This window comes from Xenopus laevis, chromosome 9_10L (assembly GCF_017654675.1).
Source record: "Xenopus laevis strain J_2021 chromosome 9_10L, Xenopus_laevis_v10.1, whole genome shotgun sequence".
NCBI lineage: Eukaryota > Metazoa > Chordata > Amphibia > Anura > Pipidae > Xenopus > Xenopus laevis.
In genome coordinates this window covers 133,275,206-133,300,797 of record NC_054387.1, presented here as the reverse complement: position 1 = coordinate 133,300,797, position 25,592 = coordinate 133,275,206, and the positions used below count along the sequence as shown (strand labels likewise).

General features: G+C 42.3%; 3 protein-coding genes across 4 annotated transcripts; 2 read left to right on the top strand and 1 right to left on the bottom strand.

Moving 5' to 3' along the window:
• Positions 1–1,025: 1,025 nt before the first annotated feature.
• MGC81124 (uncharacterized protein) lies at positions 1,026–8,761 on the top strand. Its single transcript, NM_001091283.1, is given in 7 exon segments — positions 1,026–1,097; positions 2,141–2,275; positions 3,070–3,223; positions 4,771–4,852; positions 4,966–5,047; positions 6,321–7,463; positions 7,613–8,761. Coding segments are annotated over 6 exon segments (657 nt in total). The 5' UTR covers positions 1,026–1,054; the 3' UTR covers positions 6,482–7,463; positions 7,613–8,761.
• A 2,738-nt stretch (positions 8,762–11,499) lies between these two features.
• On the bottom strand, positions 11,500–13,617 carry LOC108703772 (zinc finger protein 239). The gene is made up of 2 exons (XM_018240080.2): positions 13,466–13,617; positions 11,500–13,169 (listed from the first exon to the last, which is right to left on the bottom strand). Exon 2 carries the CDS (start codon positions 12,937–12,939, stop codon positions 11,755–11,757), a length of 1,185 nt encoding a protein of 394 aa, XP_018095569.1. The 5' UTR covers positions 12,940–13,169; positions 13,466–13,617; the 3' UTR covers positions 11,500–11,754.
• Positions 13,618–13,670: 53 nt separating this feature from the next.
• LOC108703850 (zinc finger protein 239) lies at positions 13,671–19,407 on the top strand. 2 transcript variants are annotated; one of them, XM_018240159.2, is made up of 3 exons: positions 13,671–13,765; positions 16,370–16,512; positions 17,755–19,407. In XM_018240159.2, exon 3 carries the CDS (start codon positions 17,847–17,849, stop codon positions 18,918–18,920), a length of 1,074 nt encoding a protein of 357 aa, XP_018095648.2. In that variant the 5' UTR covers positions 13,671–13,765; positions 16,370–16,512; positions 17,755–17,846; the 3' UTR covers positions 18,921–19,407. The 2 variants fall into 2 exon arrangements, with proteins under 2 accessions (XP_018095648.2, XP_041432537.1); XM_041576603.1 differs by lacking the exon at positions 13,671–13,765 and adding an exon at positions 16,078–16,101.
• The last annotated feature ends 6,185 nt before the right edge of the window (positions 19,408–25,592 follow it).

Below are 25,592 nucleotides of genomic sequence, written 5' to 3'. Positions count from 1 at the left end.
AAAACAAGCTGAAGTTTACGTTGAGCAGCCCTGTCTATAAATGTATACTTTTTAATCTGTGGCCCAAGGTCAATTCATTCATTAAAGGAGACATATAGGATAAATTTTAAAAAAAACTAATTGTGTAGGCAATTATAAGTAATATATGGTGTTGCTTTTACATGGGGCTAAACATTAATATTATCTTTAAAACTAGCCCCTTTATTGGAGTTCCCTATAGATGTTCTCTGGTCCCTGTCTGTGTTTCACATGAGGGGTGGGCGTGTCCTAACGGTCCCTGCCAGAAGCACAGTAGGAGGGGGACAGCCAATCACAGCCCTGCAGTCACACAAGCACAGACAGGCTTCAGTTCCCTATCAGGTCCTGCTAGCTGCTGATTGGTTCCTGTCCTACAGTGCAGTGAGCTGAGTGCACAGCCTGGGAATTCAGGGAGCAGCAAGTGGAAGAGAAGGGAGGGATTATTAGGGTTTTTGCAGAAATATTCAATAAATCAGCCTGAAACACTACATTTTTAAGCACAATTCTTCTATATCTAAATGAGTATAATGCACTGGTATGTTCTTGTTCTTTACACAAAATGTCTCCTTTAATGACTTATTTACTGACTGAATAAGAAATGAACGTCAGAGGGACACACACAGAGACAGTAGCTTTAAATACGTTTCTGTGAGGGGTTTAGCTGGCCTTTAACGCACAGGCACGAGCAGTCTAGAAACCTATTAGTATCAGCCTATTATTTAAATAGAAATCAGAGCTGAGTGGGTTGACCCGAAATACAGCAAATTCACCTCACGAAATCTCTGGTACATGGCCGCAAAGCAAATGCTCAAGGCTCCCGCTGTCCCCTCAGCTTTCATATCCAGGGGCTGAGCCTGCAGCTGTCACTGCTAAGCGGAGGGACATGACTGGGCTACTACCTCACGGATCCCTGTCACACACACTCCCGCGCTTTCCTCGTCCAGCTGTCAGTGAGAGCTCTACAAGTGACAGCTCGGCCCGCCCCTCGGAAGTGGGCGTTCCCGGGAGACGTGACGTCAGTGGCAGCTGAGACAAGATGGCGCAGGAGAACGTCTTCTTGTTTGTGCCCAACCTGATTGGTGAGTGAGGAGGGATGTGTGTGACTGGGGAGCTGCCATATGGGCAGAGGAGTATGATGTGCTGTATCTATCGCTAAAGGGCTGAGCTTGATGAGGCAGCTGTATGTGGCTCCTCTGAGGTAAATCAGGGAGTTGTTGGAACCCCCAGAGCAGGTTGGGCCCATTGAGAGTCATGGCCAGTACTTGGCATTGTATTGGTATAGTCTTGTGTAGTGCTAGGGCAGGTCTCTTACTCACAGCAGCTTGTTTATCCAGAGCCCTTCAGCTGGTTTATTGTACCCCACACACAAGGATGAGAAGGAAGGAGTAATGACAGGGACATAAAGGAGACATTTGTGTAAAAAATAAGAATGTACCAGTGCATTTACTCATTTAGATATAGAAGAATTGTGCTTAAAAAAGTAGTGTTTCAGGCTGATTTATTATATATTTTTGCAAAACCCCTAATAATCCCTCCCTTCTCTTCCACTTGCTGCTCCCTGAATTCCCAGGCTGTGCACTCAGCTCACTGCACTGTAGGACAGGAACCAATCAGCAGCTAGCAGGACCTGATAGGGAACTGAAGCCTGTCTGTGCTTGTGTGACTGCAGGGCTGTGATTGGCTGTCCCCCTCCTACTGTGCTTCTGGCAGGGACCGTTAGGACACGCCCACCCCTCATGTGAAACACAGACAGGGACCAGAGAACATCTATAGGGAGCTCCAATAAAGGGGCTATTTTTAAAGATAATATTAATGTTTAGCCCCAAGTAAAAGCAACACCATATATTACTTATAATTGCCTACACAATTAGGTTTTCTTTTTTATTTATCCTATTTGTTTTCTTTAAAAAGTGTGATACTAGCTAGTCTGTTATGGCTCCTGATAAATACCTTGCCAAGGATCTGCTGGATATCTATTAGGTAGGTTTTCAAAGAAACCACATCTGCCTAATTATGTGTTCCTCTCCTGAGCCGTTCTGATCCATTCACTCCTTTGGTGACCTCACTAAACATGTATATCGTTATGTGTATAACCAGATATGTATTGTCTCTCCCCCCTCAGGTTACGCTCGCATCGTCTTTGCATTCGTTGCTTTTTACTTCATGCCGACCTCCCCCATTATGGCCTCTACCTTCTACCTTCTGAGCGGCTTGCTGGACGCCTTCGATGGACACGCTGCTCGGCTGCTGAATCAGGGTGAGTGTGGGGGTTGGAGACACAATGAGAAGACGGTGCCATAGCTGCTCTTTAGGGAACGACTGGCCCATCTGCATAGTCTCTGCTATTTTTCAGCTGGAGAGCTGGTTTTTGGAATAAAGAATATTCCACAGCAAACAGGGTGAGAGGGAACACACCACTAGCCTAGTGATATAGGAATAGAGAGTGGTGTTGCCTTACATTTCTATTAGGGATGCACTGAATCCAGGATTCGGTTCGGGATTCAGCCAAATCCTTGTGCCTGCCTGAACCGAATCTAATTTGCATTTGTAAATTAGGGGCAGGCAGGGAAATCACATGACTTTCGTCACAAAAGAAGAATTTTTTCCACTTTTTCCTTACTTACTGCCCGTAATTTGCATATGCAAATTAGGATTCAGTATTCAACAGAATCTTTCACGAAGGATTCAGGGATTCGGCCGAATCCCAAATAGTGGATTCAGTGCATCCCTAATTTCTAGGAATGCACCGAATCCAGGATTCGGTTCGGGATTCGGCCAGGATTTGGCCTTTTTCAGCAGGATTCAGCTGAATCCTTCTGCCTGGCCGAACCGAATCCTAATTTACATATGCAAATTAGTGGCGGGGAGGGAAATCGCATAACTTTTTGTAACAAAACAAGGAAGTAAAAAAATGTGTTCCCCTTCCCACCCCTAATTTCGGTAATTTCGGTATTCAGCCGAATCTTTCAAGAAGGATTCGGGGGTTCGGCCGAATTGAAAGCAGTGGATTCGGTGCATCCCTAATTTCTATAAAGACTATTTCTCTCTTAGGTACAAAGTTTGGAGCCATGCTGGATATGCTGACAGATCGATGTGCCACCATGTGCCTACTTGTCAACTTGTCCCTTCTCTACCCTTCCTACACATTACTCTTTCAGCTTAGCATGAGCCTGGACATCGCCAGCCACTGGCTGCACCTTCACAGGTAACATTTCCCCACCCAATAGACACGAGCTGTAGGATAAGCACTGCCCACTCCTGTGTATGGCTACATACCCACTGTGTACTGTAATCTCTCCATTAACCAGCTCCCACACTAACACTATATAATGTGTATATGTAACACGGGGCCATTCCCAGGCTCATACATTCCATGGTCGGAGCTTCATCTTCATTGTATTAAAAGGGAGATCAGCAGTGCAGAAAAGTAAAAACAAACACTGCTTAATAGCAAACTTCAAAACCATTGAATCTATGTTTATGTATATGAGAAAGCTGCTTTGAATTATATAGTTTGGATGGAGTTTCCCTTTAAGGTTCTTTTCCCTTTAACTTTAATTACCAAGTGACAGGTTGCTTGTACCTCTGCCTGTAATTTAAAGGAGACATATAGGATAAACAAAAAAAAAACCCTAATTTTGTATGCAGTTATGAATAATATGTGGTATTGGTTTCTGTCATGATTTTTATGATGTAGTTTTTATTTCTAATTTACATTGTTTACAATGCAAATAATAATAAAAATATAAAAAAAAGTTATATATTTTTTTTTCATTTCTAACCCAAGTGTATCTTTTAGTTGTAATACTGGTGTGTAGGTGCATCTCAGGTCATTTTGCCTGGTCATGTGATTTCAGAAAGAGCCAGCACTTTAGGATGGAACTGCTTTCTGGCAGCCTGTTGTTTCTCCTACTCAATGTAATGGAAAGTGTCTCAGTGGGACCTGGATTTTACTATTGAGTGCTGTTCTAATATCTACCAAGCAGCTGCTATCTTGTGTTAGGGAGATTTTATCTGGTTGCCTTCCCATTGTTCTGTTGTTAGGCTGCTGGGGGAAAGGGAGGGGGTGATATCACTCCAACTTGCAGTACAGCAGTAAAGAGTGACTGCAGTTTATCAGAGCACAAGTCACATGACTGGGTGCAGCTGGGAAACTGACAATATGTCTAGCCCCATGTCAGATTTCAAAATTAAATATAAAAGAAATCTGTTTGTTCTTTTGAGAAACTGATTTCAGTGCAGAATTCTGCTGGAGCAGCACTATTAACTGATGTGTTTTGATTTTTTTTCCCCATGACAGTATTCCTTTAAAAATAGCCCCTTTATTGGAGCTCCCTATAGATGTTCTCTGGTCCCTGTCTGTGTTTCAAATGAGGGGTGGGCGTGTCCTAACGGTCCCTGCCAGAAGCACAGTAGGAGGGGGACAGCCAATCACAGCCCTGCAGTCACACAAGCACAGACAGGCTTCAGTTCCCTATCAGGTCCTGCTAGCTGCTGATTGGTTCCTGTCCTACAGTGCAGTGAGCTGAGTGCACAGCCTGGGAATTCAGGGAGCAGCAAGTGGAAGAGAAGGGAGGGATTATTAGGGTTTTTGCAGAAATATTCAATAAATCAGCCTGAAACACAACTGGTTACACACATCCCTTTTATATCTAAAAGAGTTTAATGCAATGGTGCATTCTTTTTTTTTTTGCACAAAATTTCTCCTTTATGTGTAAGATCATTGTAACATATTAATTGTTCTTCAATCAGTTCCATTCTAAAGGGCAGTGAGAGCCATAAAACCATCAACCTGGCTGGGAACCCAGTGCTCCGTCTCTACTACACCTCAAGGGTAAGTGTTTGAGTCCTGCCCTCCCTTTGTGCAGTGACACATTAACCTGTATTATTTTGGGTCTTTGGTTATGTGACACACTGCTGCTCACTGTGGCTCTTTGTCTCTCGTAGCCGGTGCTGTTCTTCATGTGCGCTGGGAATGAGTTGTTCTACTGCATGCTGTATCTCCTGCACTTCACAGAGGGACCTTCAGGTGAGCACTGGCTTTGATCTCGCTACTTGGGTCATTGAGGGTCTTCAGAGGGATGGGAACAAGCAGTGAGGAGTATCCAGCTGGCCAGAGTTTGGTATTTCTAGGGCAGTATATATTAACCTATATAATAGATCCAAACTGGTCAGAGAGAAAGTCATGTTGATGCTGGCTGTATCACTTCCAATCTCCCAGCTCATTAAAGGAAAACTTTACCCACAAAATGAATATTTAAGCAACAGTTTATATCATATCAAAGAATCTTACCAAACTGGAATATATATTTAAGTAAATATTGACCTTTTACATCTCTTGCCTTGAGCCACCGTTTTGTGATGGTCTGGGTGCTGCTTCAGAGATCACCTGACCAGAAATACTGCAGCTCTAACTGTAACAGGAAGAGATCACCTGACCAGAAATACTGCAGCTCTAACAGGAAGAGATCACTTGACCAGAAATACTGCAGCTCTAACTGGAACAGGAAGAGATCACCTGACCAGAAAAACTGCAGCTCTAACTGTAACAGGAAGAGATCACCTGACCAGAAAAACTGCAGCTCTAACTGTAACAGGAAGAGATCACCTGACCAGAAATACTGCAGCTCTAACTGTAACAGGAAGAGATCACCTGACCAGAAATACTGCAGCTCTAACTGGAACAGGAAGAGATCCCCTGACCAGAAAAACTGCAGCTCTAACTGTAACAGGAAGAGATCACCTGACCAGAAATACTGCAGCTCTAACTGGAACAGGAAGAGATCACCTGACCAGAAATACTGCAGCTCTAACTGTAACAGGAAGAGATCACCTGACCAGAAATACTGCAGTTCTAACTGGAACAGGAAGTGATCGCCTGACCATGAATACTGAAGCTCTAATTGTAACAGGAAGAGATCGCCTGAACAGAAATACTGCAGCTCTAACTGTAACAGGAAGAGATCACCTGACCAGAAATACTGCAGCTCTAATTGTAACAGGAAGAATTGTTGAAGCAAAAGACACAACTCTGTCTGTTAATTGGCTCATGTGACCTAACATGTTTGGTTTGTGTGCACCGTGAATTCTATGATCCCAGGGGGCGGCCCTTATTTTTTAAAATGGCAATTTTTTATATAAGATTACCCAATGGTACATACTACTAAGAGGTATATTATTATGAAAATGGTTTATTTACAATGAACAGAGTTTTCATGTGAGTTGTTATGCAATATATTTTTATAGAGACCCACATTGTTCGGGAGGTATAGTTTTCCTTTAACTGACTTCTCTCTCCACAGTCATCCTGGGTCCCATTGGTGGCATTGGTTTGTTTCGTCTCATCGTCTGGCTCTGCTGCCCAATCTCTCTCCTCAAGTCTCTCATCAGCCTCATCCATCTGGTCACTGCTTCCAGCAACATCGCCTCCCTGGATTGTGCTGAACGATCCAAAAAGAAATAGGGGGGCATCTCCTTGTCATATATGTGACCATAGCAATACTGTAATCCGTTATTATTCTTGAATGGGGCAATATTTAGGAATTCTACCCTCAGCAGGACACACTCTAATGTTTAAGTTCCACAAAATCCCAGACCAACTGTAGGTCTCAAGATCTGACTCAGGGCCAAAGCTTCTAGCTCTTGGATTTATAATGGAGACGACTACTGCATTGTGGCATCACACCCCCTTATGTTGCCCCCTTTTATAGGGTGGTTTATTTTGGCACAACTACGTTATTTGCTGAACTAGGTTCTAATGGAAGCAGTTAAGGGTCACGAGACAAATCAGGGAATGAGGGAAAAGCACTAATTGTTCCACTGTAAAACATTTTTTATTCTCGTTAAAAATTGAAATGTGATTTTTTTATTTGATGTTATTTATTCATTATTTGGTTCATTTACTGATTTTTTTTTTATTATATATAATACTTAGGGCACAAGTGTTGCTCAACTGCCAAGAAAAGATGGTGGCACTGGTGGGTAAGGATAACTACAGCAGGTATTGGGGCAGTTCAGTAGTTACATGATATTTTATGTTCTTATTCAGTATCTCCTGTTCTTAGAATGAACCAATATACTGTCAGCTGGTCTGCACGGCCTCATTAGATTGCATTATGTTATCTCCGTTTACTTTCAAGGACCAGTAATCCCAACTAAAATGTATGCCTTGCATTTTACAGTAGTCATTGCTGATCTGTCGTGTATTTACTGCCCAGCCCTTTAGTCTTAGAGCTGCTGCCCAACAGATTTTGCAATGTCTGCAACGGATTATTTATTCCAGTCTGATATTCAAGCCACCGCCTGGTTGCTAGCAGTGGTGACCCTGGCAATCAGATAATGATTTCAGTGCCAAATTGGAGCAGTAGGAACCAATTAGAAAAAACTAAATGATGAGGACCAGTAGCAAATCACAGTCTCTGTCACATATCAAGGGCTACGGAACATGTGGGATCTGGAACCTTGCCTCTCCAGCTGTTAAGGAACTACAAGTCCCACAATGCATTTGCCTTTAGACTCCTTCATTAGACTCCTTCATTGCATTGTGGGACTTGTAGTTCCTTAACAGCTGGAGAGCCAAGGTTGCAGATCCCTGTGTAGCCTTTCCATCACTGCAACTTAGTAGCACCACAAACAGAGTGCAGAGAATGGCAGCCCGTATCCCTTAGTAGGGAACAGCCCACTCCATTTTGATTGTTGCTAAATGCGCCATATGCATCAACAGGAACTTGCCTTGAGGGTTGAAATCCAGAATCGTTTTTCGTCGGATCGTCGCCCGGCGACAAGTCGGATGGAGTCGCACATGTCAAAATAATTGAACTGAATGAAAAGTCGGAGGTAACAACTACATGGTCCGACTGTCGGATGAAGATGCTGCTTTCTGTGTCCACATCTGGGATATAATGTTGTTTTTACCTGTGACTTTTCATTCAGTCCAATTAGAATCTTGACGGCTGCATCTCCATTTGACTCGTCGAGTCCGCTTTGTCGCCGGGCAACGATCTGACGAAAACCGCCTGTGAAGTTCTGCCCTTAAAGGGCCAGCAACTTCTGATGGGACCACACCTGTAAGGGACGTGTACCAGAGTGTAATCCTATACCCTTGTATCACTGTAAATACATTTGAAGTTGTAGCATTATATCTGTTTACACTTTTCTTATTCAATTCATGCAGCTGGACAGTTAAAGCAATATTAACGTATTACAACACGGATCCTGTAATGAGATGCACATTCTGAACTTTTCAAAAGTATTATATTCTGAAATGAGAACAGAAATGGAAATTTCCATGCTTTTATTTCCTTTTGTGGCTGTACCAAATCAGTATGTGGAGCAGGAGGGCAGACTGACAGGTGTGAAACACTGGCATTTGTAATAGGTTGTTTCTTTCCCTTAGAAATCTACTGGGAGCTATTTAGATATAACTTGCTGATGTGAATAATAGATTATTTACTGTAATTTATCTGTGCAATGTGTATCCTCATATATGTGCCTGTGCAGAGCACAGTATATATTCACATACATGTTATTTTCATGTAGTCTACCACAAGCTATTATCAGTTGAATGTGTTCCCTTTCAGATCAGCCTGAGTGTTAATATCATTGATCCTTTAATAGTCGGTGGTTGTAATTGGGTGGTTACCAACTGGTTGCTTTATCTTATTTGTTTTTGGATCTGCTCCTCTTTGTACCTCCTATGGTTCTAATCCAAATACCTCTGCAATAATAAACCTATTATAAACATGTTTGGAGTCATGCATGTTGTTCAACTCCCCCTCCCCCCATTCCACATAGGGGCTACCAACTAGCCAATCACAGCCCTTATTTGGCACCTGGTAACATTTTATGCATGCATTTCTCCCTAACTCCTTCTACATCTGGTTGTGGCTCGCAGATAAAAAAAGGTTGGGGACCCTGGACTAGAGGAACAGGGGTACTCTTGTTATTTTGATTACACTACATCCCAGCTGACTAAATATACTAAGGGGCAGATTTATCAAGGGTCGAATTTTTAATTCATGGGAGTTTCTTAAACTCTCAAACTCTAAATTCGACCAATCGGATCGACCCGAATCGAATTTGAGTTTTAAAAAAGCGCTTGAATGTCAGGAAGGCTGCAAACAACTCCAAATTGATTCCAGAACGTCTCCCATTGACTACAAAAGCAATTTGCCAGGTTTTAGGTGGCGAATAGTCAAATTCGAGTTCCAAAAGTATAATAAATCTCGAAAATCTAATTTTTTAAAAAACTCAAATAGAATTTTAACAATTCCCTAGTCGAATTTGGCCATAAAAAAAACTCAAATTCGAATTTTCAATTCAACCCTTGATAAATCTGCCCAGTGGTGTAATTAATTTACTTTGTTTTCCACCCAATCCCCACACATAATATGCACTTACAAAATGAAAATAAATAAATGCATATAGAAGTCTTATCTGACCATATCCTTCTCATAGAACACTTTGCAAAATAGACAACACCCAACAGGAATTTTCTTAAAAAGCCTTTATTTGAAGGGCTTTACTCAGACGAAATACAGCAACGTTTCAGGCTTACATTAAGCCTTTCCTCAAGCTTCTCATAGTAATATTCAGTGACTTAGAGAATCCGGACTCCATGCCTAAGATCCAGACTTTTTGAGTTCTTTAGAGGGACAAAAGAACTGAAAAAGGCTTTTTATCTGGGAAAAAAAGAACTGTTGGTTGTGTGGGCATGGAGTCCGGATTCTCTAAGTGACTGAATATCACTATGAGAATGATATGGACAGATAAGACTTCTATATGCAGTTATTTATTTTAATTTTGTAAGTGCATAGTGTGTGGGGATCGGGTGGAAACGAAGTAAATGAATTGCTACACTTAGAAAAGGTTCCCTGCTGTTGCTCTTTTATTTTATTTATTTTTTAGATATTCATATGTGTGGAGAAGGAGTACTCCAACAATAAAGTGGCAGAGTGGGGAAGTGACTATAAATTAAAGTGTTGATAGGAATTAACCACTGTTTCCGGGCGCACCACAAGTTACTAAATATACTGGTGACTAAATATACTGCTCTTTAAAATCAACTACAGTTTGTATTATAATCACACAATTTTAATCTCCAATGAGGGTGGTGATTACGTGAGCCCAGACAATGAAAGTGATGCTTCACACCCTGGGTCTAACACAGATTCATAAATAAATATATTCTAGAGTGCTGAGCTGCAGTCCTTTTCAGCGAGAGCCAGTAATATAACAGGCCTACCTATTGCTTGACAGATGGTACTGCTGCAAACCTTAACAGGCAAAATGGCAACTCAGCTATGATAAAAAATCTTGAACATATACCCTTAAAATACATATCAATATATTTTTTTACTTTTTTGTTTTAAACATTTGATGTTACCAGTCAGTCATATTTAAATAATGAGCTGTAAAATTCCGGTCAGATAAAGTGTACGTGGTCTTTTGTCCGATGCATCTCGGCCGACCTTGAAAAATAAGCAGAGCTCACTGTGCACTCACTAGCTTAAAGGAGAGATTTTAGGAGAAAAACAAGTATGTGCAATGACATTATACTCCTGTAAATTTAGAAAGAAAGTGCTTTAAAAAGTAGTGTTTCAGGCTTATTTATTGAATATTATTACAAAAACCCTAATAATCCCTCCCTTCTCTTCCACTTGCTGCTCCATGAATTCCCAGGCTGTGCACTCAGCTCACTGCACTGTAGGACAGGAACCAATCAGCAGCTAGCAGGACCTGATAGGGAACTGAAGCCTGTCTGTGCTTGTGTGACTGCAGGGCTGTGATTGGCTGCTCCCCCCACTCCTACTATGCTCCTCTATGGGGAGCTCAAATAAAATGGCTAATTTTGAAGACAATATACATTTTTGGCCAAAAGTAAAACCACCACCATATACTACAGTGGAACCTCAATTTTACATCCCTTGTTTTAAGTTTTCCCTCATTTTACATTGTTGTTTTGTGGTCCCTCCTATATATAATACATTGCCCTGATTTTACATTTTCCTGGATTTTACACCATTTTCTTCTGGTCCCCTGAAAAATGTGGGGGTTCTACTGTATATATTACCTACAAAATTTGTTGTTTTTTTTATCCTATTTATCTCCTTTAAAAGGAATTGTTAAGTGTAAAATTAAAAACTGGATAAATAAATAGGCTGTGCAAAATAAAAAAACATTTTCAATATAGTTAGCCAAACATGTATAAAGGCTGGAGTAACTGGATGTGTAACATAATAGCCAGAACACTACTTCCTGCTTTTCAGCTCTCTTCCACTGATTGGTTACTGCCTAGAAACCAATCAGTGACTTGGGGGGGCTACATGGGTCATAACTGTTGCTTTTGAATCTGAGCTGAATGCTGAGGATCAATTACAAACTCACTGAACAGTTATGTCCCATGTGGCCCCCCTTATAGTCACTGACTAACTCAGAGTTAGAGAGCTGAAAAGCAGGAAGTAGTGTTCTGGCTATTATGTTACACATCCACTCACTCCAGCCTTTATATATTACATTTTTGGCTTATTAACTACATTAGAAACATGTTTTATTTTGCACAGCCTATTTACCCAGTTTTTATACTGAGCTGTTTCTTTAAGAGAGCATACCCTTAGAAACTGTAAATATAATTATATACTGTAGCTCCTTGTGGAACTAAAGGAACATTATTCACGTTACCCTCTCAAATCTCTCTCTAAACCATGGCTCTCTTTTCAGAGCGAAATCTCCTCTGTATTATTCACATGTGAAAGGTTTCCCTCGCTTGTGAACCTGTGATTGGTGTTTGAATAAGTGAGTCTTTCGAAAGAAACTGGTCCCACATTCATTGCAGGTGAACGGTTTCTCCCTTGCGTGGATTGCCTCGTGCTTGTGAAGGCTGGTTTTTCGGGAGAACCTTTTCCCACAATCTGAACACATGAAAGGTTTTTCCCCCGTATGAACTGTCTGGTGTTTGTGAAGACTGCTTTTCAAAGAGAAACCTTTCCCACATTCATTGCATGCAAATGGTTTCTCCCCGGTGTGTACTCTAAGGTGTGAGCGGAGCGTAGTCTTTTCAGAGAAACCTTTCCCGCATTCTGTACATGTAAATGGTTTCTCCCCTGTGTGAATCCTATAATGAGTGTTGAGGTGAATCTTTTTAGAGAAGGATTTCCCACATTCTGTGCACGGAAATGGTTTCTCCCCAGTGTGAGTTCTATGGTGGGTGAAGAGGTGAATCTTTTGTGAGAAGCCTTTCCCACATTCTGTACAGGTGAAGGGTTTCTCTCCTGTGTGGATCTGCTGATGTATCTGGAAGTGATATTTCTTCCTGAAGTGCTTCCCACACTGAGAGCAGACAAATGGCTTCTTCTCCGTACAGCTTCTCATGCTGGTAGAATTCACATTCCAGGTACAAGAGCAGAGGTGTGTGAGGATCGGACTATTCCCTGAAATGTTTCTTCCACATTTATAACAGAGAAAATGTGAAGAGGCCAAGAATGCTGGGCAGCTCTTAGATGTTATTTTGGACTTAAGGTCCGAGTTGGTCTGTGCTTTGTGCTGTTTTAGCCACAACAACAAGGCAGTATTTGGTAACTGTTCCCTGCTTGTATCCAAAGAATCAGAATCCATGGCAGTTGGGCTTTGGAGTGGGCTTAACCAAGGCCTGGCAGTTTCAGACTCCTCACTGTTTAAGCAGATCTCCTCTTCCATGAAGGAAAGTGCTGCATTGTTATTTGCATTCTGATAATGATCACAGTCTGGATCTTCTCTCTTAATCTCAAATATCTCAGGCTCAGATCTGGGAGAAAATGAAGCACTGGCAGCCTTAATGGGGTTCACGTGATCTTTAGAGCCTCCCTTTTCATTTTGGAGGTCCAGTTCTTGACACACAGTCTCTAGATATTCCCCATCAGTTGGTTGAATTAATTTACTGCTCATTGTACTCTGAGAGCCCGGGTCTTGTGTCTCAGTCTTTATCTGTAATATCTCCACGCCTTCTTTTTATTTATGGCTTCCACGTGAGCTTGCGGATCCTGTAAAGCAATTTCATCCTGTGATTTCCTTGGCTGACTGAAGGCGGCAGATCCATGTTGGTAATGGGCAGGACTCATCTGTTCCTGAGCCACATTCACTGGCTAGCAGAAGGGCTTATGGTCCATCAGACAGACCTGTCATGGCAGAAAGTAAAGCATTCTTATTAAAATCTATGTTTAATTAAAGACATAAAGGGGCTTTCTTACTCGCTGCCTAAAAACAATTGTCTGTCACATTCAATGGGGATTAAAGACGTCACTTCCTGCAGAACTCAGCCAATATGTTACATAAAGGGAAAGTGTTCCTGGAAGACAAGCGCTGCAGTAGTCAGTAAGACCTCAGTTTTACACAAGCAGACACTGGGGCAGCAGCAGCGAGTGGTATCTCATATTGAATGGCCAGAGAAACAGGAGGTTGGTAAAACACTCACCTGTGTGAGGGATAAAGGTGCTGCCATCTTCCCTTTGCTGCGGGAGCGCGCACACCGCTAGGCTTTAGCCACTTCCGGCTCCTGGGAACCCAGCCAGTGGCGTCACTATGTCATGTGACCGTTGCGCTTTTAGAGAAAGCGAGAGGGCGGGGAGGGGCCCGTGCTGGGTCTGACTCACCACCTGCCAATCAGACAGGCTTGTACCGCCCACTCTGTCCCTGTGCTCTCCTCCCACTGGTACAGCTGTGCGCGCTCCCGATGGGAACGGGGGAAATGGCGGCAATCTGTCCTTATATACAGGTGAGTGATGCACTGAGGGGCAGGAGCAATCAAGTACTGAGTGGGGGCGTGTCAGTACTTATTGGGTGTGGCACCTGGAGCCCAGGGGCGGCTTGATCTGGAAATGATCCGTCACATCATGTCTGATACCCACAGCATCTTCTTCCTACAGGAGCACCAACATTTACTCTTCTACCGATCTCTGTGATCCTCCTAACCACCCAAATGCACCTCCTGTCCCCTATAGACAGCCCATGTGCATAGCTTATATACTGGTCTGTATATACACTGAGTGACTTGTCTCTCTAGCATCAGCCATTCCTCCCTCTCCCCTTATTCATAGACCCCTCCCCTTGTTCATAGACCCCTCCCCTTATGTCCCCTATAGACAGCCCATGTGCATAGCTTATATACTGGTCTGTATATACACTGAGTGACTTGTCCCTCTAGTATCAGCCATTCCCCTCTCTCCCATTATTCATAGACTCCTCCCCTTGTTCATAGACCCCTCCCCTTATGTCCCCTATAGACAGCCCATGTGCATAGCTTATATACTGATCTGTATATACACTGACTGACTTGTCCCTCTAGCATCAGCCATTCCTCCCTCTCCCCTTATTCATAGACCCCTCCCCTTATTCATAGACTCCTCCCCTTGTTCATAGACCCCTCCCCTTATGTCCCCTATAGACAGCCCATGTGCATAGCTTATATACTGATCTGTATATACACTGACTGACTTGTCCCTCTAGCATCAGCCATTCCTCCCTCTCCCCTTATTCATAGACCCCTCCCCTTATTCATAGACTCCTCCCCTTGTTCATAGACCCGTCCCCTATAGACAGCCCATGTGCATAGCTTATATACTGATCTGTATATACACTGAGTGACTTGTCTCTCTAGCATCAGCCATTCCTCCCTCTCCCCTTATTCATAGACCCCTCCCCTTATGTCCCCTATAGACAGCCCATGTGCATAGCTTATATACTGGTCTGTATATACACTGAGTGACTTGTCCCTCTAGTATCAGCCATTCCCCTCTCTCCCATTATTCATAGACTCCTCCCCTTGTTCATAGACCCCTCCCCTTGTTCATAGACCCCTCCCCTTATGTCCCCTATAGACAGCCCATGTGCATAGCTTATATACTGGTCTGTATATACACTGAGTGACTTGTCTCTCTACCATCAGCCATTCCTCCCTCTCCCCTTATTCATAGACTCCTCCCCTTGTTCATAGACCCCTCCCCTTATGTCCCCTATAGACAGCCCATGTGCATAGCTTATATACTGGTCTGTATATACACTGAGTGACTTGTCTCTCTAGCATCAGCCATTCCTCCCTCTCCCCTTATTCATAGACCCCTCCCCTTGTTCAGACCCCTCCCCTTATGTCCCCTATAGACAGCCCATGTGCATAGCTTATATACTGGTCTGTATATAAACTGAGTGACTTGTCTCTCTAGTATCAGCCATTCCCCTCTCTCCCATTATTCATAGACCCTTCCCCTTGTTCATAGACCCCTCCCCTTATGTCCCCTATAGACAGCCCATGTGCATAGCTTATATACTGATCTGTATATGCACTGAGTGACTTGTCCCTCTAGCATCAGCCATTCCTCTCTCTCCCCTTGTTAATAGACCCCTCCCCTTGTTTATAGACCCCTCTCCTTGTTCATAGACCCCTCCCCTTGTTCACAGACCCCTCCCCTTATGTCCCCTATAGACAGCCCATGTGCATAGCTTATATACTGGTCTGTATATACACTGAGTGACTTGTCTCTCTAGTATCAGCCATTCCTCCCTCTCCCCTTGTTCATAGACCCCTCCCCTTGTTCATAGACCCCTCCCCTTATGTCCCCTATAGACAGCCCATGTGCATAGCTTATATACTGGTCTGTATATACACTGAGTGACTTGTCTCTCTAGTATCAGCCATTCCTCCCTCTCCTCATCTGTGGGACTCCTCCCCTTGTACATAGACCCCTCCCCTTATGCTCCCCTATAGACAGCCCATGTGCATAGCTTATATACTGGTCTGTATATACACTGACTGACTTGTCCCTCTAGTATCAGCCATTCCCCTCTCTCCCATTATTCATAGACTCCTCCCCTTGTTCATAGACCCCTCCTTTTATGTCCCCTATAGACAGCCCATGTGCATAGCTTATATACTGATCTGTATATACACTGAGTGACTTGTCCCTCTAGTATCAGCCATTCCTCTCTCTCTCCTTATTCATAGACCCCTCCCCTTGTTCATAGACTCCTCCCCTTATTCATAGACACCTCCCCTGGTTCATAGACCCCTCCCCTTATGTCCCCTATAGACAGCCCATGTGCATAGCTTATATACTGGTCTGTATATACACTGAGTGACTTGTCTCTCTAGCATCAGCCATTCCTCCCTCTCTCCCCTTATTCATAGACACCTCCCTTGGTTCATAGACTCCTCCCCTTATGTCCCCTATAGACAGCCCATGTGCATAGCTTATATAATTAAACCTGTATGCAATACATTATTGTCAGCAGTATATGTAAATGCAGAGTCTACTTGAGGCCACAGTATTGCTGCAGAACAGACTGTATGGAAATGACTTTACCTTCGGCTCTCGCTGTGCTGCAGGTTTTCCCATAGGATTTATAGAAGAGATGCTGAATATGATCCTGGTTTTCCAACCTCCAGTGGCAAGAACAAGAAGAAACAGTGCTAGGAAAAAGCAGGAGGAGCATTGATGGTCTCCAGACCCATGGGCAGACATGTGGCAGGTAACACAATTTATATTGAACCCAGTCCAGAATGACACTGATGGTGTATTGTTCCTTACTGTACTTGTGTAATACCCACATGAGACTCACATAGGAGACTGAAGATCAGGTAGTGCCATTGGAACCTAGACAGCTGCTGGTTACTAAGGCGACTACTACTAGTAGTAACCATTATGTCAGGGCAATTGTTATGGGCAGCGTGCCAGTTACACACATACACACACACACACACATATATATATATATATATATATATATATATAGTAGGAAGATTAGTAGGGATATGTCATCCATATTTAACAGTTTTTTTCTTGGAGATCATTTGATATACTTCAATTGAGGCAGATTTTGCTTAAACTGGCAAAGGTGAGAGGTGACTTCTACTGTAGCAACTCAAACCCCTGCACCAAGAAAATAAGCCACACGCTAATCTATAGACATAAATGTTACCTACATTAGGAACCATCTGGGCATTTGTACAGTTATGGAATTCATATATATTATGGGATATATACCATGAATTAAAACAGCATGTATATGCCTTCTAAATCCAAGCCGAAGGCCGCTTTGAAACTCAGGATTCAGACAAATGTTTTCCAGATGATTCAGTATTTGTCTAAATCCAAAAACAAACAGAAAAAATGGAGTGGCACATCCCTAGCTAATGTTATTTTTGATGGGCGAGGCAGCAAAATGACTTGCTTGCTTACTAGTGACTATAAAGGAGACAAAGTGTGTACAACAAGAATATGCCAGGGTATTGTACTAATTTATTAAATATAGGATGAATGTGCTTAAAAAATGTGTTTTGGGCTGATTTATTGAAAAATTTCCCCAGAACCCCACCCATCTGTTCCACTTGCTGCTCCCTGAATTCCCAGGCTGTGCACTCAGCTCACTGCACTGTAGGACAGGAACCAATCAGCAGCTAGCAGGACCTGATAGGGAACTGAAGCCTGTCTGTGCTTGTGTGACTGCAGGGCTGTGATTGGCTGTCCCCCTCCTACTGTGCTTCTGGCAGGGACTGTTAGGACACGCCCACCCCTCATTTGAAACACAGACAGGGACCAGAGAACATCTATAGGGAGCTCCAATAAAGGGGCTATTTTTCAAAATAATAGCGCAACGTAAAACCAGCACCATATATTATTCATTATTGCCTACAAGATAAGGTGGGTTCTCACCAATCCTTTATTTCTTTTTTAATGTACTTATCAGATATCCTGTTTTCTGCCATGACAGGCCTGTTCTTTTGTTGGAGCCCAAGCTCTGATGTGAATGATAACTGAGCTTCATCTCTTCACAAAGAGGATCCCTCCCTGCACGTTACCAGCATGAATCTGCACATAGAGAAGGGGAGGTCAGAGGGAAGAGAAAGAAACACAAGCAATTGTCCAATCACTATAAACGATGAAATGCCGTCATTTTCTGCGGCTGATACGAAAGAGTCCAAATCGGGCACGTTGCAAGCGAAGACAGAGAAGGGTCGGCCGGGCTCTGAAGATCACCTGAAGAAAAGCTCAGTATTAAACCTTAGTGACGGGAGGACTCAAGTACTTGCACCAGGAGAAATGAAGCTGGAGAGTGAAGTGCTGTACCCTAAAGAACATCATTCCTCAGCAAACACGCAAAGGCCAGCAGCTGAACCAGAAATATTCCCAATAATGTCCGGAAAGGATCATCCGCATTCAGAAGAATATTTGGACGCAATGGAAAACACCGGAGTCACGTTCATCGATGAGAATGGTCTAGAGATCATACCTCCGGGGGTTAAAATAAACGACTTGAAAATCTTACAGATAAAGATTGAGAAAGATGACCCTGAGGACTCCTGGTCAATGGATCAAAGCTCGTCGGGTTCAGAGGACAGCGATTCCCCCGAGACTGTGAAAACGCCCAAGGAACCTTTTGTTTGCACTTACTGCGGCAAGGAGTTCAATAAAAAGTTTAATTTCCAAATCCATCAGCTGGTGCACACGGGGGAGAAACCATTCACATGTTCAGAGTGCGGGAAAAGCTTCTCACAAAAGCGAATCCTTCAAACCCACCTCAAGGTTCACACGGGGGAGAAACCTTTCACCTGTACAGAATGCGGCAAATGCTTTGCTCAAAAGATTCACCTTCACACCCATCTGAAGGTTCACACGGGGGAGAAGCCTCACAAGTGCCCAGACTGTGGCAAATGTTTCTCTGTAAAGAGCAACCTCCGCAAACACCAGATCGTTCACACGGGGACAAAGCCGTTCACCTGTACGGAATGTGGCAAATGCTTCTCCGAAAAGGGCAGCCTTCACAGACACCTGAAGGTCCACACCGGGGAGAAACCGTTTAAATGTACAGAATGTGGGAAGGGCTTCACCCGCAAGATTCACCTTACAAAGCACCACAAACTGCACGCGGGGGTCTAACAACGAGCACAGAACCCACGGGGGTGACCAAGGCCACTCATACAATATCCCTTAGTTTGCCCTGTGGTTCCATTAGGAGGATTGTCTAGTGTATGGCCACCTTCATTCCTATCACAGGGGTGTTGGCTAACAAATCCAGCACTTTACAGAGGCAAATACAAAACGTATGACAGAGTTAATGTTGCAAAAACAAACAAAATTTGCAAGATTTAAAGGAAAAGTAAACCCTCAGAATTTTTTCTTTTGCCGATCTTTATCACAGTTCCTCCACTGGATAATCAAATCAAGACACAATTATAGATCAGCGCCACAGGTTATGGAAAGAAACAAATAACAGCGCGATATTGTTAATATTCAGTGCAGTTGGCAAAGTATTACAACACTAGTCTGTGTCTTGAACCAGATTTTTTGTGTGTGTTCTAAAGTTCTAAAGTATAGTGATTTCTGCAAAGTGCTATCTCCAAAATAAAATTATAATTAAGTCAAACAAGGTGCCTGTAATGCTTGCTTCAAATAGTAAAATCAATTAAAGGAGACATTGAATGTACCAGTGCATTATACTCATTTAGATATAGAAGAATTGTGCTTAAAAAAGTAGTGTTTCAGGCTGATTTATTGAATATTTCTGCATAAACCCCTAATAATCCCTCCCTTCTCTTCCACTTGCTGCTCCCTGAATTCCCAGGCTGTGCACTCAGCTCACTGCACTGTAGGACAGGAACCAATCAGCAGCTAGCAGGACCTGATAGGGAACTGAAGCCTGTCTGTGTTTGTGTGACTGCAGGGCTGTGATTGGCTGTCCCCCTCCTACTCTGCTTCTGGCAGGGACCGTTAGGACACGCCCACCCCTCATGTGAAACACAGACAGGGACCAGAGAACATCTATAGGGAGCTCCAATAAAGGGGCTATTTTTAAAGATAATATTAATGTTTAGCCCCATGTAAAAGCAACACCATATATTACTTATAATTGACTACACAATTAGGGTTTTTTCATTTATCCTATATGTCTCCTTTAAAGAAAAAGGAAAGGCCAAATGTTAGGCAACCCAAGTGATTGTATTGACTTACCTGCAACCCCGGGCCGGTGCTATCAGCAGAAAACTGCACCGGCCCGGGGTTATACCAGTGAGCACCACAGAGCGATCCTCTCCCGTCTTTCTCTTTACTTTGCACGGCTGCTCATGCACATTCGAAAAGCCGAACTTTAACTAAAAAGTCGGTTATTCTGTTCAACTGCACATGCATTTGCCCCGGGAAATTTGAATAAATAGACGCCGCTCCCTGGTATAACTCTGTGGTATAACGCCGGGCTGGTGCAGTTTTCTGTAGGGATGCACCAAATCCACTATCCTAATTTGCATATGCAAATTAGGGGTGGGAAGTGGAAAACATTTTTTACTTCCTTGTTTTCTGACAAAAAGTCATGTGTTTTCCCCTCCACCCCTAATTTGCATATGCAAATTAGGATTTGGTTCAGCCAGGCACAATGATTCGGCTGAATCCGAATCCTGCTGAAAAAGGCTGAATCCTGGATTTGGTGTGTTCCTAGTTTTCTGCTGATAGGAGCACCGGCCCAGGCTTCAGGTAAGTCAATACAATCACTTGGGGTGCCTAACATTTGGCGCCCCCAAGTGCAAGATGACTTTCCTTCTCCTAGTGCTCTCTTCAAATAGTAAAATGAATTAAAATAAAGTGCAATCGTGTTTTCTTCAATCAGTAAAACTCAGCACTCTCTGGTGGGATTGGCAACTTACAAGATTCCTGATTTCAAAACAGCATATCAATATCAACTCCTTTTTCTGTAAAGACATTAAAAAGCAGGGACAGCGCCCATAGTGTATATATTTGCCTTTAGTTTTTAAAAGGTTTTAAAACGTATTGCACTTCTGAGCGCATATCAAACAATCCAGTCTTATTGTTCAGATCATGGAGGTGAACGTTTGCAATAGAAAGAGATCTGGGCTCTGCCAGCGTCTCCCTCTCCCGTGTGTTCCACTTGCTGTAAATTCATCTTGTAAATTGGAGAAGCCACATGCTGAGTTTTATTGGTTGATGAAAACACCATTGCACCTTATTTTAATTCATTTTACTATTTGAAGAGAGCTCTACAAGCACCTTGTTTGACTTAATTATAATTTTATTTTGGAGACAGCACTTTGTAGAAATCACCATAGCACTTTAGAACATAGATGAAAAATCTGTACATAGACTTTCTATGGTTCAAGACACACACAGATTAGTGTTGTAACAATTGGTGACTGCACTGAATATTAACAATATTGCACTGATATTTGTTTTTTCCAATAGCATCTGCCACTGATCTATAGTTGTATCTTTACTTTACAGTGGCAGGTTCATTGCAGATTCAAAGCAAAGCCAACTTTTCATGATTAGTATTTCCATGCAAGTCAACAATCTGGCGCCTGAGACATCACAGCTGACATTCTGGGATAACTCAGTTAGTTGCCACCTGTTATTCTGTCGATCTGCAACTTAGTCGCTACTCACCATTGAATGGAAAAGGCAACCCAACTTTTCTTAGTCCACACGGAGACCTCGTTGACGTTGCACATTTGCTGTAGATCCGCTGGGTCAGGGAAAGATTTCTTGAGTCCTAATTTCCCTTTGGAGTCCAATAACAAGGGTTGAATTTCGAGTTTCAAAAAAAAAACAATTGACGAAGACCAATTGAAATTTATTACAAAATTGAATTTTTTAAAAAGGGTTGAATTTCGAATTTCAAAAAAAAATAAAAAAACAATTGACCAATTGAAATTTATTAAAAAATTAAATTTTTTTAAAAAGGGATGAATAGGATCGAGCTGCAAATTCGAATCAAATTCGATTTTTCAAAAGTTCACCAAATGACTTCAAATTGATTGTAGGAGGTCCCCCATAGGCTAAAACACCAATACGGCAGGTTTTAGATGGCAAATAGTCGCATTCAAATTCTTAAAGGGACAGTACATGATAAATTTCAATTTTTTTTTTTGAATTTGGACTATTCCCTAGTCGAATTACACTAAAATAAACTTGAAGTTTGAATTTAAAAATTGGAATTTCCAATTCGACCCTTGATAAATCTGCCCCTAAATAGTTTAACTTTTTTCTTCACTCTTCTATGTTATGCCATGATCTCATGAAGTGAGCTTTAAACTAGATATTACTGGGCCCTGCAGCAAATATTTTTTGAGGCCCCAAAAATGTCTGCTTCCTCTGTAGTTACACCCCTGCAAGAAGATATTCATGTATAAATATCACAACAAATGAATCCAGAAATTCTGGGCTTCGGTGATTTCACTGGCTACAGATTTTTGGCCCAACCATATGATTGTTGATATGTGTAGGTGTTGCTCCCCCGTAGGCACCACTTTGGCCAATCTGATTGATCTCCCAGGCCTTGGAATGCACCGAATTTAGGTTTCTGCCTTTTTCAGCAGGATTTGGATTTGGCCGAAACCTTGGGCCTGGCCGAACTATTTCCATATCCAAATTAGGGTCGGGAAGGGAAATCCTGTGACTTTTCATCACAAAACAAGGAAATAAACAATTTTTCTTCCTCTTTTTCGGTTTGGTATTTGGCCAAATCTTTCCAAAAGGTTTCAGGGATTTAGCTGAATCCCAAATAGCGGACTCGGTGCATCACTAATTAGACCATATGAACTGGATGGGTTTCCATTAACCCTACGAGCGCAGTTTGGCTCTGTACTTGTAATATAAATAGACACGACAGAAGGAACCTGCTTTTCTTTTTCTACCTTCATGGGATTATACAATCTGGTATGTGGCTGCTATTGAATGTGTTTTATGATGTTTGTCATTTGTATATTCTTCAATAAACAAACTTGAACAAGTCTTGGGCGGGAGTAATACCCACAAACTTATACACGTATTAACCCTTTACACAGAGAAAGATAGTCTGTGGTTTCCTATCAGGTTGGCTACCATCCTACAGCGGAAAGTGCTTGGAGGCACCACCTGTCCATCACAGTTTGGGAAATCCAGCAGGAAAGATAAAAGAAGGGCATCTGGGAAATTGTCATTACTTCTGTACAAAAAGCAACATTTAAAGGAGAAGGAAAGGTACCAAAGCAGTTTATTGCCAATAGATTAGCCACAATTGTACAAGCTATAACACTATATTTATTCTGCAGAATGCTTTACCATACCTGAGTAACAGCTCTAGACGCTCTCTGTTTGTTTAGGATAGCAACTGCCATATTCACTTGTGACATCACATCCGGCCTGAGTTTCCCTGCTTAGTTATAGCTCTGGGCTCAGATTACAGCAGGCAGGAGAGAGGAGCAAACTGAGCATGCTCAAGCCCAGGGCAAGGAGGTTTAAGCTGAAAACAGTTAGTCTGATACAGAAGCCCATGAGTACACAATAGAAGGAAAGAAATTTGCTGTTTCTTTTGACAGAGGACTCAGAGCAACATTACTTTGAGGGTTTAATGGTGTATTTATATAGACCTTTCTCATAAAGCTTAATTAGTTTTAGCCTTTTCTTCTCCTTTAAAGGGAAATTTCTTCTGTGCTTAAAGGTGCATAGTGCAATGACAAAAACGTGTTCTATACACCATGTAGAGTTCCAATTTTAACAGGACGGTGTCATTATGCCTATATAAATCCTAGTGTTACTCATGTTTTCTGCCTCCTGCCAGCTTCACCGCCGAATTGGACACCGGCGCACCCAAATTGGACGCCAACCCCTCTCGACCTCTGACCCCTCCCGACCCCCCCCCCCGGTCCTTGGAAAAAAATTGGCTCTATTTGGTCCCTGGGCCAAAAAAGGTTGGTAACCCCTGCTCTGGTGAAAAACCGGTGTCATGCACAGAATGTGGGAAATGTTTCAGTGAAAAGAACAAACTATACATCACATTAATTGGCAGATTTATCAAGGGTTGAATTGAAATTTCAAATTTATTTATGGTCAAAACTGTCCGACTAGGGAGTTATTTAAATTCGATTCAAGTTTTTTAAAAAATTACATTTTCGAGATTGATCATACTCTGGCCCATTAAGAACTCGAATTCGACTATTTGCCACTTAAAACCTGCCGAATTGTTGTCAATGGAGAGGTCCAGGGATCAATTTGGAGTTGTTTGCAGCCTTCTTCGAGTTGTTAAAATTTGATTCGAGTTTTCGGGTCGTTTTAAGTCATCCGAGTTTAAAAAATTTGATTTTATTACTACATTTCGAATTTAGGGGAGTTTAGGGGAGTTTTTAAGATCTTATATGAATTCAAAATTCAATCTTTGATAAATGTGCCTCTAAATGTCACACTGGCGAGAAAGTAACTATAACATTTATATAGGGGTGAAATCATTCAAATGTACACAATGTGGAAAGGAGAATATCCAGTCACCAGAGAGGGAAAAACTTCTATAAAATAAGTTCTGAGCTTTGCAAGAATGAACAAGTCTACACAAAGAAGAAACCTTTCATACACCGCCCCCATGGCTACACAGCAGCTTGTTTATATAAACTATAGTAGTACTTATCTGTTATCTACTGTGTATCCTGTGCTTGAATGGCTGCCCCCATGGCTACACAGCAGCTTGTTTATATAAACTATAGTAGTACTTATCTGTTATCTACTGTGTATCCTGTGCTTGAATGGCTGCCCCCATGGCTACGCAGCAGCTTGTTTATATAAACTATAGTAGTACTTATCTGTTATCTACTGTGTATCCTGTGCTTGAATGGCTGCCCCCATGGCTACACAGCAGCTTGTTTATATAAACTATAGTAGTACTTATCTGTTATCTACTGTGTATCCTGTGCTTGAATGGCTGCCCCCATGGCTACACAACAGCTTGTTTATATAAACTATAGTAGTACTTATCTGTTATCTACTGTGTATCCTGTGCTTGAATGGCTGCCCCCATGGCTACACAGCAGCTTGTTTATATAAACTATAGTAGTACTTATCTGTTATCTACTGTGTATCCTGTGCTTGAATGGCTGCCCCCATGGCTACACAGCAGCTTGTTTATATAAACTATAGTAGTACTTATCTGTTATCTACTGTGTATCCTGTGCTTGAATGGCTGCCCCCATGGCTACGCAGCAGCTTGTTTATATAAACTATAGTAGTACTTATCTGTTATCTACTGTGTATCCTGTGCTTGAATGGCTGCCCCCATGGCTACACAACAGCTTGTTTATATAAACTATAGTAGTACTTATCTGTTATCTACTGTGTATCCTGTGCTTGAATGGCTGCCCCCCATGGCTACACAGCAGCTTGTTTATATAAACTATAGTAGTACTTATCTGTTATCTACTGTGTATCCTGTGCTTGAATGGCTGCCCCCATGGCTACACAGCAGCTTGTTTATATAAACTATAGTAGTACTTATCTGTTATTTACTGTGTATCCTGTGCTTGAATGGCTGCCCCCATGGCTACACAGCAGCTTGTTTATATAAACTATAGTAGTACTTATCTGTTATTTACTGTGTATCCTGTGCTTGAATGGCTGCCCCCATGGCTACACAGCAGCTTGTTTATATAAACTATAGTAGTACATATCTGTTATCTACTGTGTATCCTGTGCTAGAATGGCTGCCCCCATGGCTACACAGCAGCTTGTTTATATAAACTATAGTAGTACTTATCTGTTATCTACTGTGTATCCTGTGCTTGAATGGCTGCCCCCATGGCT

Excerpts from the sequence above, each read along its gene's own strand:
- LOC108703772 (XM_018240080.2), bottom strand. The coding sequence starts at position 12,939 with ATGAGCAGTAAATTAATTCAACCAACTGATGGGGAATATCTAGAGACT.
- LOC108703850 (XM_018240159.2), top strand. The coding sequence starts at position 17,847 with ATGAATCTGCACATAGAGAAGGGGAGGTCAGAGGGAAGAGAAAGAAAC.